General features: G+C 54.8%; 1 protein-coding gene and 1 long non-coding RNA gene across 4 annotated transcripts; one reads left to right on the forward strand and one right to left on the reverse strand.

The window, feature by feature from the left end:
* Positions 1 to 503: 503 nt before the first annotated feature.
* On the reverse strand, positions 504 to 6,191 carry LOC112058840 (perforin-1-like). Of its 3 annotated transcripts, XM_065591200.1 has the most exons (4): positions 6,038 to 6,173; positions 3,811 to 3,981; positions 2,408 to 2,988; positions 504 to 2,130 (listed from the first exon to the last, which is right to left on the reverse strand). In XM_065591200.1, exons 1-4 carry the CDS (start codon positions 6,110 to 6,112, stop codon positions 1,041 to 1,043), a joined length of 1,917 nt encoding a protein of 638 aa, XP_065447272.1. In that variant the 5' UTR covers positions 6,113 to 6,173; the 3' UTR covers positions 504 to 1,040. The 3 variants fall into 3 exon arrangements, with proteins under 3 accessions (XP_065447272.1, XP_023956503.3, XP_065447273.1); XM_024100735.3 differs by lacking the exon at positions 3,811 to 3,981 and having other exon boundaries at positions 6,038 to 6,191; XM_065591201.1 differs by lacking the exons at positions 3,811 to 3,981; positions 6,038 to 6,173 and adding an exon at positions 4,256 to 4,396.
* Positions 6,192 to 10,457: 4,266 nt separating this feature from the next.
* On the forward strand, positions 10,458 to 14,628 carry LOC122172595 (uncharacterized). Its single transcript, XR_006173035.2, has 2 exons — positions 10,458 to 10,932; positions 12,512 to 14,628. It is a non-coding gene; the product is annotated as an uncharacterized LOC122172595 (long non-coding RNA).
* Positions 14,629 to 16,407: the final 1,779 nt, after the last annotated feature.

The following is a 16,407-nucleotide window of genomic DNA, read 5'->3' on the forward strand; positions in this document are numbered from 1 at the left end:
TCTTTTTTTTTTAAAGTTGCTTAAATTTTTCGAGAGCGGCGGCCGGGGGAGGGGGGGGGTGTTGGGGGCTTGTTTTATCTGGAGGTGGCTTCTTTGAAGCCGCTTTTTTGTATCCGGGGACTTCAGCACAAAGCAAAGGGTGACCAGATAGCAAGTGTGAAAAATTGGGACGGAGGAGGAGGGGTTACTAGGCGCCTTTATAAGACAAAGCCCCGAATCTTGGGCCTGTCCCTATAAAATCAGGACGTCTGGTCACCCTAACAAAGTCATGCTATAAAAATGGTGGTAGGCGCGGTTTTGGGTGACTCCTGCCCGTCACCAGAATTTGAGAAGCCTCCGCTCCCTGCTCCCCTTCAATTACAATAATCCCGCCCGCTCGACGCATCCTATGCTCCATTTTCTTGTCCCGCGCCGGAAGATGCTTTCATGGTTTCACCCAGGAATGTCCCGCGGAGGGGGGCGAGCGAGAGGATGACCTCTTTTCTTCATAATGGAAGTCCGCGCAGGGTTATTATTTTTAATGTGTAACTTCATGTTGTAGGCAGCAAAACTAGAAGTACTAAAAAAATATAATGGAATTTGTATAACCCCCGCAAACACAAACACACGCACACCCCTCTCCCTCTGAGTTGGGTTGGGCTTGTTTTGGGCCTGGTTTCAAAGGCAGCAGAGGGTTCGAGCTGGGACCCCTGGTTTCGAATCCCAGCTTGGGTAAGGGAGTGGGGGTTAGTGGGTTAGCATGGGGGGGGGCTCTGGGAGCCAGGACTCTTGGGTTCCATCCCCAGCTCTAGGTGGGGAGTGGGGTCTAGTGGGTTAGAGCAGGGGAGCTGGGAGCCAGGACTCCTGGGTTCTCTTCCCCAGCTCAGGGAAGGGGCTGGGGGCTAGTGGGTTAGAGCAGGGGGGGCTGGGAGCCAGGACTCCTCGGTTCTATCCCAAGCTCTGTGTGGGGAATGGGATCTAGTGGGTTAGACCAGAGGAGCTGGGAGCCAGGACTCCTGGGTTCCATTGCCAGCTCTGGAAGGGGAGTGGGGGTTAGTAGATTAGAGCTGGGGAGTTGGGAGCCAGGACTCTTGGGTTCTCTCCCCTGAGCCTCTCACAGGCACGTACTCATGGCAGTTGTTGCCCCCCAGGTTGGGCCCACACTCCAGTGTGTAGTAAAACTGCAGCTGGCCGTTTTCAAGTTTGCAGGTGAGTGTGGCATTCCTGCCGACCCTGAGGTAGGTGAAGCAGCGGCCTAGGAAGTCGTCGTCCAATAGGTCCTTGTCCCACACCTCCATTTCCAGTTTGGGCCGCTCTGGCAGTGTCACCGGCCCGAAGTCCAGGTCTTTGTTCCAGATGGGGTTGTTATCATCCTTAATGCGGTCTGTCTGCAGCTTCCGGCCTTGGAACAAGAACATGACGTAGGCGTCGGTGGCGGACACGGTGTCTCCCCACAGGTTTGTGCCCTTCAGCACGTGGACCTTCAGCCGGGCCATGCCCCGCTCACGTGAACAGCACATGGAGTTGGTGAGGGGGTTGTCGGAGCAGGTGCATTTGCAGGGGTCCAAGGGGTCAGCCTGGCCCCCTTGTGGGCAGCTACGAGGGCAACTCTTCTTGCGCCCCCGCTCAGCTACGTACTCCTTCACTGCCTGCTTCAGCGCCTCCTGCCTGGGCTTGTCCAGACTCACCAGGGTGTGGATGGGCATCAGAGAGTAGGAGACCAGGTCGGGGCTGGCTTTGAGGCTATCCTTCCAGGTCGAGAAGGAGCTGGCGTTTTGCTCGGTGGAGAAGAGCCGCTTGGAGTAGCTGTTGCCACCCGTCACCTTGATGCGCTTCTCCATGTAGGGTGCCTGGGAGCTCCCCGTGCCCTTGCTGCTCTGCTTGCTGGTCTGACTCAGGCCCAGGTCTTGAAAGAACTGTGAGCCCAGGCACGCCTTGATTTCGGTGGCTGTCAGCCCGTCCAGCGCTGCCCGGCAGGTCTGAACGGCCGTCAGCTGCTGCACGCGCCCCCCCAGGTCTGCCTGACTCACATAGTGGGTACCGTACGTGGCCAGGAAGGGCTGGTATGTGGCTGAGTCGTAGCTGGGTGGGAGGCTTTTCAGTTCCCGGGAGAACTGGGACATCAGTGGGGGATCTTGAGTGAGACTCAACCTGCCCAGAGGGGAAAGAGAGAGGAGTTAGGAGCCAACCAGAGAGACTCCCGGCACCTTCCCCCGGAGCAAACTGGCCCCACTTCCCCAGAGCGCACTCCGTGGCTTCCCTGGCAGGTGGGGACGCAGTAGGAGGCGCTCTTCTCTTGCAGTCAGTGCTACTCCATTACCCCACTGCAGCAGTAGGGGGCGCTGGGCTGCAGAGAGCAGGGTGGTGGGGGCAGCAGGGGACAACGTGCTGCAGGGCGTGGAGGGGGGGGCTAGCCTTGGATTCTCACCTGTAATACACACACGGTATCTCGTGGCGTATGAACATGTACTTGTCCTGCACCTCCTTCTGGTAAGCGTAGCTGGTGAGCCGGGATTTGGACCCCGCCAAGGCCGGGCCATGGGGCTCCTCTTGCAGCTCCAGCTCTTTCATCCAGTCGTTGTTCACCTCCGACGCCAGTGCCCGGCCCACAGCCGCGGCTGACTCTTCCGCTGAGCTGCTGAGCTCCCAGTTGCATGAGATGTTGACTCTCCAGTCCTTCACGGCCAGCGGCAGCCTCTGGTGCTGCCGCCCCTGCAGCCGGTTCTCGCATATGGTGCAGGCGCCATTTGGGCGGCGCCACAGGCTGGTGTCCACCACATCAGCCCCCGTCCACTCCAGAGTGGTCACGTCGATGCCCTCCCCCACCAAGCTGTATGCGGGCACGAAGATGGTGGTCTCACCACACTCCTCAGCTGTGCCCGTGTAGCAGTCGGGGGAGACTGAAGGGAGAAGGAAGAGGAGGAGCAGAGGGATGAAGACACTGGATCTCGCCATGGTTGGTGCGATGGTGCCCCCTACCTGGGAGCAGCTTTCGGTCTTCGAGCCTCCCTAGACGGAGAAAAACAGAGAGAGGCGTCATTAATGACAGTCTAGTGGCAGGAAGTTCCGCAGGCACAACACATCCTAGCAGCATCCCAGAAGCCTGCAAGCTGCTCTGACCCTCCCTGGATCTGAGAGAAGAGCTCTCCAACAACCTGTGCTATAGCCTGCCTACCCCATTGCCCGCTGATCCTGAAGGAGAGTTGCTGCTGGGTGTGAGCAGTACAGGGGCTAGGACACATACAACCTGGCAGTTCTGATTCTATCCACTAGGGGGGCAGTTGGTTTGGTTGAGTGTAGTAGAGGACATGAGACACATGGGTGAATGGTTCTCATTCCTCATATCACATAGCTGTGCAGATCTGAACATGTGCACACTCCTCTTCCCACCCCACCCCCAAGATGAATCTCCCCTCATTGTGCTGGGAACTGAATCCCCCATGTGAGCTGCAGGCAGTAGGGTGACCTTGCTGAAATACTCACAGCCCCATTCCCTCCAGCAGGAAGAGAGAGAGAGGAGAGTGCACACCCACATGAGGGTCCTCAATTCCCTTCTAAATCGCTGTATGTGCCAGGCTCCTTCACCTGGCACTGAGATGCAGCCAGCTCTGGGGTGTGACAGTGGGGAAACAGCCAGACAATTATATTGCCCAGGGACAGCTCATCCGTCGCTGAGTTGCAGCCACCTCTGGGGCAGGGCAGCGGGGGAACAGCCACTCAGAAAGCTCTGGGGAGCACTGGCATGGGTATTGGGGTACGGTGATGTCCCCACACCTACACAGACTCCTGCTCCCCAGCACGTCCCCCCAGGCTCCCCTGCCCCTGGGTTACCTGTCTGCAGCAAAGCACAGGGCTCCCGCGTGGGATCACGGCAGCAGCAGCGTTTCCAGGGGCCGCCCTGATGCAGATGTCAGGTGGTTCAGAGTGCAGGGAGTTGAGCTCTCCAGAGCTCTCTGGGTTTGTTAATTGGGAGGCGGGGCAGGCAGAAAGGGGGACCCCCGCCTACAGCAAAAATCCAAAATCTGGATCATGTTGATACTGGACATTGGCCTGTCTTGGGACTATAACCTGATGAACAGATTCGGGAAAGGAGTCTTTGCAATTCTGAACCTCACCATCTTTACTATGAAACTGACCTAAGAACTCTAGTCATAGCTGGATGGAGAATGAGCTTTTAACCAATCCTCTCTCTTTCCTTTTTCAATAAAGTTTAGTTTAGTAATACAAGAGTTGGCTGTAAGTGTGCATTTGGGTAAGAGCTGAAATATTCACTGACCTGGCGGGGAATGTGTCCGATCCGTTGGGAGTGTTGGAATATTTTTTATGATGAGCAAGATTTTCAGTAATCCTTATCGTATTTGCCTTGGCCGTCTGGATTGGAGCCCAAGGCTTGTTTTGTTAAGGGAACGGTTTTGGTTTCTGAGTAACCAGTGAGTTATTGCAGAAGCTGTTTTGTTGCTGGCTTGGTGGATCGAAGTATTAGAATAACCACCGGTTTTGGGGATTGTCTGCCCCATTCTTTGCAGTTTGCCTTGATTGAGCAATCTCAGGGTGCCCCCCCCCCCCCGAGATCTCAGTCACGGGGATGGGAGCCAGGACTCTTGGGTTCTACTGAAAGCCGAGAACGTGCTGGAGAGCCAGTGTGTGGGTGCTGGGTCGCCTCAGGGGATGTGTGTTGCCTGCTGTCCCCCTCTGCTCTCAGGACAGGGTGTGGGGAGGGGCGGGACACCAGGAAGGGAGACAAGGGGTCAGGGCGTGTTGCAGGGTTTAGTCACTGGGTGCGTCTGAGCCCCTCCCTTGCCCCTGTGGCCATGCCAAGATCTGTGGGTGACCTGAGCCTCCTATCTCTGTTTGTTCCAGGATCTGTGGGCTCCCTGAGTCTGAATTTCGTTTGGTGACCCCTAGTTCTTGTGTGATGAGAAGTAGTGAACCACACTTCCTTATCTACTTTCTCCACACCAGTCATGACTTTATAGACCTCAATCATATGTCCCCTTAGCCGTCTCTTTTCCAAGCTGAAAAGTCCCAGTCTTATTAATCTCTCCTCATACGGAAGCCGTTCCAGACCCCTCATCATTTTTGTTGCCCTTTTCTGAACCTTTTCCAATTCTAATAGATCTTTTTTTGAGATGGGGCGACCACAGCAACACGCAGTATTCAAGATGTGGGCATATCCTGGATTTATATAGAGGCAAGCTGATATTTTCTGTCCTATTCTCTACCCCTTTCTTAATGATTCCCAGCATTCTGTTCGCTTTTTTGACTGCTGCTGCACATTGACTGGATGTTTTCAGAGAACTATCCACAGTGACTCCAAGATCTCTTTCTTGAGTGGTAACAGTGTCCACACCCTCTCCCTGCCCCAGGCATGTGCTGGGATCTGGTGGTCATAGAATCATAGAAGATCAGGGTTGGAAGGGACCTCAGGAGGTATCTAGTCCAACCCCCTGCTCAGAGCAGGACCAATTCCCAACTAAATCATCCCAGCCAGGGCTTTGTCAAGCCGGGCCTTAAAAACCTCCAAGGAAGGAGACTCCACCACCTCCCTAGGGAACCCATTCCAGTGCTTCACCACCCTCCTAGTGAAAAAGATTTTCCTACTATCCAACTTAAACCTCCCCCACTGCAACTTGAGACCATTGCTCCTTGTTCTGTCATCTACCACCACTGAGAACAGTCTAGATCCATCCTCTTTGGAACCTCCCTTCAGGACGGAATTCTTCATTGGGCAGAGTGAGGGGAGCTGGGGGGCAAGAAGGAGTGGGAGAAGAAATGGGGGAGGGGCACTTGGAGTAGAATGGGGGCCAAGGAGGGGATCAGGGGTCCGCGGGGGGGCTGAGGGGCTTCCACGCAGCGAGACACCCCAGGGCAGCTGAGTCAGCGCTGCAGTTCCTTTACCCTCCTCAGCCCCTCTGCCTGGGCACCGGGGCACCAGCTCAGAAAGTGGGGTCAGATCCTGGAGGAGGATCTCCCCCCCTCCCCTGCAAGATCTCAGGATTTCACCCGGGATTTCTCACCTACATTTTCAAATGTTTTGCAATAACTAAACAGCACTTACCTTGTCTGTGACAGAAGCTGGCGAGATCCCAGCTCCTAAAGAGGACTCTGGTCCCCTGGGTTTGCCGTGTGCCATATAAATACAGTCATAGGTGCTGGCTTCTAGTTTTCCCCAGGGGTGCCCCTCCCCCTTCCCTGAGGCCCCGCCCCCACTGCCCCCCCTCTCCTGAGGCCCCCTCTCCTCCCTCTTCCAGTCTGGGCAAAGGCACACCGTGACCTCACAGCTCTCCCAGCACCCCCGGGTGAGCCCCCCGCCCTCCCAGTGGCTGGGCAGAACCCCGATCCGCACCCAGGGCCGGCACAGAGCTCTGCAGTCCCTGGCTGTCATGTTTCCTGGGCTGTGTGGGGTCTAAGCACTCGGTGAGGAGGCCTGCCACCTCCGTGCCAAGTGGATAAAATGACAGCAGCCACCCCCTCCTGTGCCCCACTCCCCCAGTACCTGCCCTCATATCATCTCTTCCCGCCCCTGCTCCGCCCCCTCCCAAGGCCTGGATACACGCCCCTCGGCACTGTCCCCTCTCCCCCAAAGCCCCTGCCCACCAGGGCCGCCTGCCTTACATAGCGGTGCCCTACGTGGCCAGGAAGAGCTGATAGGCAGATGAGTGGTAGCTGGGTGACAGGAGATGCAGGGCCTGGGAGAAGTGGGGTTTCAGCGGGGGGCTTTGGGGTCCCTTACCCTTCCCAGAGGGAAAAGAGATAGGAATTAGGAGCCATACAGAGACCTCCCCTGGCTTCCCTGGGGCAGGGGCTCTGTGGTGGGCACTCTCCCCTTGTGGTCAGTCCTGGCCCCATTGCCCTAGAGCAGCACTAGGGGGTGCTGTTCTCCAGAGAGAAGGGCGGGGGACTCGGAAGAGGATGCTGTGCTGCAGGGCCCAGCAGGGGATTCTCACCTGTCATACACACAGGACACCTCATGATGCACGACTATGAACTTGGCCTGCGCTCTTTCAGGTAGGTGTGGCTGGTGAGCCAGGATCGGGAACGTCCAGGGCCGGGAATGGGGACTCATCTGACAGCTCCAGCTCCAACTTCCAGTCATGGTTCACATCCGACCCCATTGCCTGGGCTACGTGCACGGCTGACTCTTCCACCGAGCTGCTGAGGTCCTGGTGAACCCTCCAGTCCACCATGGCCAGCGGCAGCCTCTGCACCACAGACTGGCAGGAGTTGCCTCTCACTCTGGCTGAGTTCTCAGAAGCCCTTTGTCTCATGCCCACTGATCCATCTCCAGGCATGGACAGACTGACCATCGAATTCACCAGGTGTTCTGGGACATCCTCGCCTTTGTCCTGGGATGAGTTCATAGGGAGCAGAGTGCTACCCCTGTCGTGCAGGCCACCAGTGCCCACCTTTGAAGGGGACCTCTGCACCACAACCTTTGGAACTGGTGTCCCATCTCACTCCTCAGCAGAGCCTACACGGTCATAGCGAAGGCCATTTGACTGTGATTGGCAACCGCCCTGGTCCCCATGATGTGGGGGGCCCCACGCTTCAGGAGGATGTGTTATGCTTATAAGAAGCACACAGGATCTTTTTCAGGGGGTAAGGCAGTGCGCCGCGTTTATTAAGAATACCGTAGTAAAGCAGCTAGCATATGCTCACATAAAAACACACACACACACTCAGACACATGCACTGTCCCGCCAGTCGATGTTATAGGTACCAGTCTGTAGCTCGGACTAACCTACTGGCCAGTTAGATTCACACTTATCTTCTAAAACACACATCCCTCATTCACACATAAAACAGGATTGATTTACACAGAAACAGCATGAACATTTAAGCAGGAACATCAAGTTACAATTTAAAGAAACCAATCATCACACTCTTCTGCTTCTTTCACAAAGCTAACTTCAAACCTATAACAAAGTGGTGACCATAAGGGTCTATTCCAGCCTTGAAATCAGCTTCAGACACAAGATTGTGGCTGATGCATCTTTACCAAGGGCACACTAGGCCGTTCCTTCCTGTTTCAGAAAAGGTGGCTGGCAGGGTACATCAAATTATAATTACAGAATACCTCAATACATTTAATACATACTACATTATTTATTATCCTTCATTCTAACTAACTCATACCTAAACTGAATAGGATTTTTCTACTACAGATGTGGGGTCCAGGGTGACCTGGGGGGGGCTAGCAGGGGCCCTGGTGCTAGCGGCAGCAAGCGATCTGGCCCCAGCCCACCCTACTCTGTTGGCTCCAGGTGTCACTCAGGGGAGGGGGTGGAAGCCAGAAAGAGGCAGGGTGGAGGTTTGGGGGGAGGGGTGGATTGGGCACAGGTGGGGTGGAGCAGGGATGGGAAGAGGCAGAGTGGGGGTGGAGCAGGTGTGGGAAGAGGCAGGGTGGGGGCTTGGAAGAAGGATGGAGTAGGGGTGAGGCCTGGAGTGGAGGGGGGTTGTTGTGGGCCCTGTACCTCCCCTAAGGATGGCCCTGGTGACTGGGTCCACACTGCTAGGCTCGGGGACCTCCTTGACTTCATGTGTAGGGACGGTCTGTTGTTCGCCCTTCTGTCCATGAGCAGGAGAAGGCGTTCGACAGGGTGGACTATGGGTATCTCCTGGGCACTCTGCGGGCGTTCAAGTTTGAGCCACTGTTTGTGGGTTTCCTGCAGGTGCTGTGCGCCTCCGTGGAGTGTGTGGTCAGGCTCAACTGGTCCCTGACTGAACCGGGCAGCTGTCAGGCCAGCTGCACTCTCTGGCCATTGAGCCCTTCCTCCGTCTGCTCTGGATGATGAGCTGGAGCTGTGGGTGGTCCTGTCAGCATATGCCGCCAACGTGCTTCTCGTGGTGCAGGACCCAGGCACTCTGGTGCGGTTGGAGGCCTGCCAGGCTATCTAATCAGCAGACTCCTCCTCCCAGGTCAACTGAGTCAAGAGTTCTGACCTGGTGGTCAGGGACAGGTGGCAGATGAGCTCCCTCCCACCCACGCTTCAGGTCATCCAGTAGAACACGGGTCTGCTACTCTCTCTGAGCATTCACCTTCCCTCCACCCATCCCTCTCCGTCTGAGAACAGGCAGGATTTGGAGGGTAGGGTGGTTGAGCGGCTGTGGAGGTGAACTGGACTGTTCCGGGGCCTCTTCCTGTGCAGGAAAGCACTGGTGTTCAACCAGCTAGTCCTGCCCATGCTCTGGCACCGGCTCAACACCCTGAGCCTGGCCCTGGATTTCCTGGCCCAGCTCCAGAAGGTAGCACTGGAGTTTCTCTGGCCAGGACTGCCCTGGGTCTCTGCAGGGTTCTCAGTCTCCCTCAGAGGAGGAAGGACAGGGCCTGGTCTGCCGCTGCACACAAGTCCAAGTCTTCCATCTCCAGGCCCTTTGTTGGTGCACGACTTCCTCTGCCTCCCCCAAGGGCTCCAGTATGAACGGCAGCTCTTTTTTCTCCATCTGAGGGATCTGTAACCTGGTGCACTCGAGGTAAACATGCGCCAGCGTCTCCCTCATGCCAGAAAAGGGCAAGTGCCTGGGATAGGTGTGAAATGTCCAAGTACCTTCATGGAGCCATCAGCTGATATTCCCGGCGGGCCGCAGAACCAGGTGGAATTAAGGCTGGGTCACCGGGGCTCCTCACCCTCTATAGATGGCACAAGGTGCCGCCTCTACGTATTGGGGTGGGACATGAGGGTGAGCAAATGAAACGTGTGGAGCACGAGTGTATACAGATGCTTCCTTCGTGTGATTCAGAAATGAACTGGCTGCAGACTATGTAGGATTCTCAAGTTGTGAGAGGGAGTGGGTCGGGGGCGGGAGGGGTTCACAGGGCAGGGGCCCGATAATAAGGTCCCTCTGGCAGGGGTGGGGGCTGGCGGGGAGCGCCCTCTCACAGATCCTACTCAAGGAAAGCCACAGAGGTGGGCGGTAAGGCTGTCCTCACCTCTGGGAGCACCCGCCAAGATGTATGAGGGGTGGAGAGCCCCATGAAATGACCAAGCACCAGGGGATCCACCCAGTCCCGTCCTGTCCCCCGCTCATAGGGCAGGAGGTCTCTGATCCTGGTGCTTCCTGCCAGGACCAGCCTCCGGCGCCCTGAGGGAGACCCCGCTACCCCTACCCCTAGTTGGGGATTGTGCAGCAAGAGCTCCATGAAGAGACCTACCCTCTCAGGGGCTGCCGCAGAACTAGACATCGGCACCAGTCAGAGCCGTCCTGTCCATAGGATGATTTGGAGCAACTGCCCCAGGCCCCGTGCTTTGGGGGGCACGTGGGGCCCAGGGCGGCCCAGAGGGTTAGTGTGGGGGTGGTGGCATGGCACTGGCAGCAGGGGTATGGCTGCCTCCTCATCAGCATCACTCGGAGGGGGGGACTTGGGGGAAGGGGTGGAGTGGGGCAGAGCAGGAGCGGGAAGAAGCAGGGTGGGGGCAAAGCAGGGGTGAGGGTTTAGGGGAAGGGGTGGAGTAGGGACGGGAAGGGGCAAGGGCAGGGCCTGGGGTGGGGAGAGTGGGGGGGGGGGTTGTCCCAGGCCTTGTACCCCCCTAGGGACGGCCCTGAGAGGCATGGCCCTGTAATCTCCTGCTCCTGTTTGATCATTTGTTTTCCCCTGAATTTAGTTGAACCTTGGGCTTTGTCAGTGTTTTCTCCCCCTGAGCTGGTGCTGGAGTTGTGGGTGGGCTAGCGCCCTCCCCCCTGCCCGGGACGTTGATAGGTGAGTTTACTTTGTACGATGGAGAAGAAGAGCCAATAGGAAACTGGAAGTAAAAGTCTTTCAGGGACGCTGGCTCCCAGCCTTTACTTTGCATTTACCAGAAATCACACACAGCACAAAGTGGGGAAAAGGTCGACAGCCTTCCCCTCCTAACCCGGGCCCCGACGCACGGCCGGACGGCAGAGGGAAAGCGTGTTTGCTTCTAGGGTGGCATCCTAAAGGTGGACCATTCACATCTCTGTGTACCAGGCCAGGTCGGTGAGAACTGCTCGGCCAGACACGCTCTGGAAGTGATGGCCGTGGGTATGAGAAAGTCAGATCCCTCAGGGGTGGGTGGGCACCAGGGAGTATGAGCCCAGGCCGGGGCTGGCTGTGAGGTTCTCCAGCCAGGCCAAGAAGGCTCCAGCCCATGCCAGGGGCTCTGTGTGCCTCCATTCCCCCTCCCCCTATGCCAGGGGCTCTGTGTGCCCCCTCCCCCATGCCAGGGGCTCTGTGTTTCCCCCTTCTCACGTCTTGTCCCCTTGGGTCAGGGCATTGACATTTTAAATGCCAGAGGAACACGGGGGAAAAGATGACTGGGTCCTTTTGAGATGCTGGCAGGGGTTAATCTGGCCCCAGGGCGGGGCACTGACTGAGTCAGGGGGATGGGGAATGGGCCCTTTCCTCTCTAGAGGTGCCGACTCCTGTCTTAACCCAACAGCCACACGCCATTCCCCATCCAGGGATCGGTGAGATGCAGCTGCCTCTGGGGTGGAGGGGAGGGGACCTGTCAGGTTGTGGCCATTTCCTTGCCATTTCAAAAGGGGCCTCGCAGTCCACATCAAAGCCCCCAGCCATGCGTGGGGCCAGGACTGGGCCGCAGACACAGGCAGGATGGTGTGGGCTTCTGGGGCCCAACTCTTTGTGGCCACATGAGTCACGGGCTGCAGGTAAGCACAGGCTACACCAGGATGTGGGCAGACGCACCCCCAGCAGACAGCCCTCCGCAGCTCCCACCCCTCCCAGTGGAGAGTACGAGAATCGAGACCACAGAGGCCAACACAGCTCTTGGGGCAGAGGGACATCAGAGCGGTCATGCTGAGCCCTATGCAAAGTGAAACAATTACCATCTGGATTCTTTTATAGGTGGGGAAATTGAGGCACAGAGAGGGCGGGCCTAGGTCACAGTCAGGGAGCAGGTGATAGAACCCAGGAGTCCTGCCTCCTTGCCCCTCCTTCCCAACCCACCAGCCCCCACTTCCCTCCCAGAGCTGGGATAGAACCCAGGCGTCCTGGCTCACAACTCCCCCTGCTCTAACCACTGACCCCACTCCCCTCCCATAGTCCAGGACAGAACCCTAGTGGGTAAAACCTGTGTGGCTTGTGTGACAGACACAGAAGAAGGAAGGACACTGGGAGCCTTTGCAATGGAAACAAGGCCATGGAGACATTTACTGTACCCATTGGACATATGCCTTTCCTGTCCGGCCCCAGAGCTGAGGGGCTGGTTGGAAAGGGACATGGGGCCTTTCCCCTCTAGGGGTGCCAGCTTCACGCCATCCCCAGGGCAGGGGCTTGGCAGGCTCAGGTGGGTGAGAATGGGACATGGGGCCTTTCCCCTGTAGGGGGCAACAGACCCCCGTCTCCCCCACCACAGCCAGCCCCTGCCCAGGTGTCCCCCAGGCAGTCAGCTTCCACCCTGGCCCCCTGCTGGCTGGCTCAGGCAAGTGGATTATGGGATTCGGGGCCTTTCCCATCAAGGGGCCACTTCTCTGATCCAGCCCCAGGTTGGGGGGGATTTTACCTTGTATTTTGATAAGGGACCCCCTGGCTGACAGACTGCTTTTCTTCTAGCTAGAACAAACTATCCTCTGGGGGGAAAGGAGCTGTGGGTGGACCTGCTGGGGACGTTGCTGCTGCTGGAAAAGGCCGATCCCGTCTCCCAGAAGACCCAACAAGATGAACACACATGGAAGGGGATGGAAAAGACCAGCAGAGAGAGTAAAATTGAGCTGCTGACTCAGTCTTGTAGCCTCATAGCCGGAGAAACAAGGCCCCAGACCCCGCCCTGACCAGCCACTTCAAGGCCTGGCAAACTCGTCCCAGCAGTGGGCCATTTTGGTAGCCAATTTTGATTGGACGTATTCCTGGAGGGCTCATCACATGACATAATCTTTGCAAAAGATGCAGAATGGGCCAGCTGAGCCGGACTCTTCTCCGAGAGGCGAAAAGAGCGAGAGAAAGAGGTGAGAGAAGAAAGAAGAGGGGGAAGGAAAAGATGAGCATGAGGGAGGGGGAGGGAGCTGGAAGTTCATGTCTCACCTCCCGGGCTGGGTGTGAGATTTAGCCAGAGCCAGCGGAGGTGGCAACGTCACCCGGGTCCCTCTGTCCGGCCTGATTCCAGCTCAGCTCCAAGGCCCAGGACAATGAAGCCCCAGTGATGTCATGGCAGTTGGATCGTGAACCCTCCAGGATCCTCCTAGAACCTCCAGGAATGAAAGATTAATCTTTCATTAAAAATTATGTCTTGTGATGAAACCAGAATCGGCAACCCTGCCTGGTGGAGTCCAGGAGATGGTACAGGTGGGTGCCATTATGGTGAAACTTGCTCCCATATGTCCACCCGGCCTCTTCATCACCACCCCAGAGGTCTCTCCAAAAGGGGGAGGTGGCCAAGCTAGTCCCTCTCCTCCTGATTTTGTCCACCAATTAGGCCTCCAATTTTATTATCTGCCAGGGACTTCCACCATTAAGATAATGTTTGATCCCGGCAGTGTGCTCTGTGGATATATAGCAGGAGTTGGGAGGGGGCGTTTGTCACATGTAACCTACCAACTCTGTGTTCTTGGGAAACCAGGGTGCAATATCCAGCCTGTCTGACTCATGAAGGACCTTCCCCCCCGCGCCCCGCCCAAACCTCTGCTTGAATCAAAACTGCTCAGAAGAAAGACTTACCCAAGCCCCTCCAGACAAGGGTGAGAGGATTAAGGCAACTCCCCTAGTCTCATTTACATCAAAGATGGGACAGGGAGGCACCTCCATTAGCATAGAGAATGGAGAACAGAAATTCCAAGGCAAGAACTGTGCTGAACTCTGGGACCAGAAAAGCATGGAAGGACTGCATGATGGGAAATCTCTGCTCCAGATGTTAAAGAACCCACGCCTGCCCACACCCAGCTCAGTAGTTATCTGACCAATTCTAGTAATAAATCATCTATTGGTATCCAATATACTGAAGCTGCCTAATTGCATTATGAGCTCCCTCGAAGGAACACCGCCCATAGCCAGGAATGATCAGTTCTTATTGTCTAGCCTGAATAAAACAGCTTTGATATACTCCCTTAAATCATCAGTTTACCCACCAAGAATTCTAGTGTTCTCCCTTGAACCATTTTTCTTTTTCTACAAAACCCCCTATACACACTCAACTAAGTGTTCTGATGCCTGGATCCAAAATCTGCATCAATTACATTGGGACGTTATCTTCTCATGACTGATGGCTCTGGGGGCTCTGCCTGTCTCCAGCACTCCAGACCCTCATCTACCACCACCACCTGGGAAACCCAATCGATTCAAGCTTCATAAAGAGGTGGGAACCCCACCCCCAGTCTCTCTTAAGTGTTTTTGGCTTCCCCATTCGCTCTGCAGCAACTCTCCTCGTACCTAAGCTAAAGACCCCTGTGTGATGGGTTGGGTCAAAGAAACTCCCTTGGGACTGCCACCTGATGTGCTGAGACTACCTCTGAGCCTGTTTTCCCTGCCAGCTTGGGACTTCAGTAGCCTGTCTTGTTGAGCCAGACACGCTAGCCTGCTGCAAACACAGACCCAAGTCTGAACCACGGCCCCCAAAGCTGCATGCTTAACTGAAAACAGCTTAAGAAATTCTCCTGTCTCTAGCACCCAGACACCGAGCCCCCAATGGGATCCAAACCCCAAATAAATCCATTTTACTCTGTATAAAGTTTATACAAGGTCAACTCATAAATTGTCCGCCCCCTATAACACTGATAGAGAGATATGCATAGCTGTTTGCTCCCCCAGGAATTAATTACTTACTCTGTGTTAATTAATAAGGAAAAGTGATTTTATTAAATATAAAAAGTAGTATTTAAGTGGTTCCAAGTAATAATAGACAGAACAAAGTGATTTACCAAGCAAACTAAAACAAAACCACGCAAGTCTAAGCCTAATACATTAAGAAACTGATTACAAATAAAATCTCACCCTCAGAGATGTTCCAATAAGCTTCTTTCACAGACTAGTCTCCTTTCTAGTCTGGGCCCAATCCTTTCCCCTGGTACAGTCCTTGTTCCAGTTAGGTGGTAGCTAGGGGATTTCTCATGACTGCAGCCCCTTTGTTCTGTTCCACCCCCTTATACGGCTTTGGCACAAGACAGGAATCTTTTGTCTCTCTGGGTCCCCACCCCTCCTTCTAAATGGAAAAGCACCAGGTTTAAGATGGATTCCAGTGCCAGGTGACATGGTCGCATGTCCTGTGAGACCACAAGCCTTCATTCTTCCCTGGCCTGACTCACAGGAAGGCCTGCCTGGAAACAGAGCCATCCACAGATAATTGTCCTGGTTGATGGGAGCCATCAAGATTCCAAACCATCATTAATGGCCCACACTTTGCATAATTACAATAGAGTTATATTTTATATTTCTAGTTTCAGATACAAGAGTGGTACATTTATACAAATAGGATGATCACACTCAGTAGATTATAAACTTTGTAATGATACCTTACAAGAGACCTTTTGCATAAAGCATATGAGGGTGGTAGCTTGGAAGTGCTGATCAACCCAGTCCGCTAAGTCTAAGGGCATATGAGGGTGATCGCTTGAAAGTGCTGCTCAGCCCAACCTACTGAGTCGAGGGACATATAAGGGGTCAACTTGGGAGTTCTGATTAACCCAGTCCTGATAGACACGCTCTGTGTGTGTGTGTGTGTTCAGACTGGGTTTCTCTCTCCGTGAGAGAGATATCAGGGCAGTTCTGCACAAGGTACAGGTTTGTCAATCCTTATTGGACCCTGCTGGGCATACGGGGAGAAGACAGGGCCTTACCAGGCGACAACCAGGTAGGAATGCAGGGAAGGGGAGTTTTCTGTGCTGATCCCAGTTTTTCGTGCTATCTAACCTAAATCTCCCTGGCTGCAGATTAAACCTGTTGCTTCTTGCCCTGCTTTCTGTGGCCAATGAGAACAATTGATCCCCGTCCTCTTTATCCCAGCCGTGACCACATTTAAAGACTGTTCCCAAGTCCCACCTTCTTTTCTCAAGACTAAACATGGCCAGATTATACTTAATCTTTCCTCACAGGTCAGGTTTTCTAAACCTTTCTCATTTTTTTTGCTCTCCTCTGGACTCTCTCTAGTGTGTTCACATCTTACCTAAAGTGCGGCTCCCAGAACTGGGCATCGTTCTACATTGAAGGCCTCACCAGTTCTGAGTAGACCAGGACAATTACCTCCCACATCTTACGTACGACACTCCTGTTTGTGCACACCAGAAAATTCACTTTTTTCTCACCCAAATCATACTCTTGACACATATTCAATTTGCAATTCACTGTAGCCTCCAGGTCTGTCCCGACACTCAATCCTCCTCAAACTGAATGTTTGGAATGATGTGAAAACCTGATTTTCATGTGGTTGGCTGGCTGTACAAAATCTCAGGGGGGGAAATTTCGTTTTGGGAGGGGATAATCATAAAGCCTCCCTAGATGCCTACACTGAGTCAGACTACTAC

This window comes from Chrysemys picta, chromosome 4, assembly GCF_011386835.1.
Source record: "Chrysemys picta bellii isolate R12L10 chromosome 4, ASM1138683v2, whole genome shotgun sequence".
NCBI lineage: Eukaryota > Metazoa > Chordata > Testudines > Emydidae > Chrysemys > Chrysemys picta.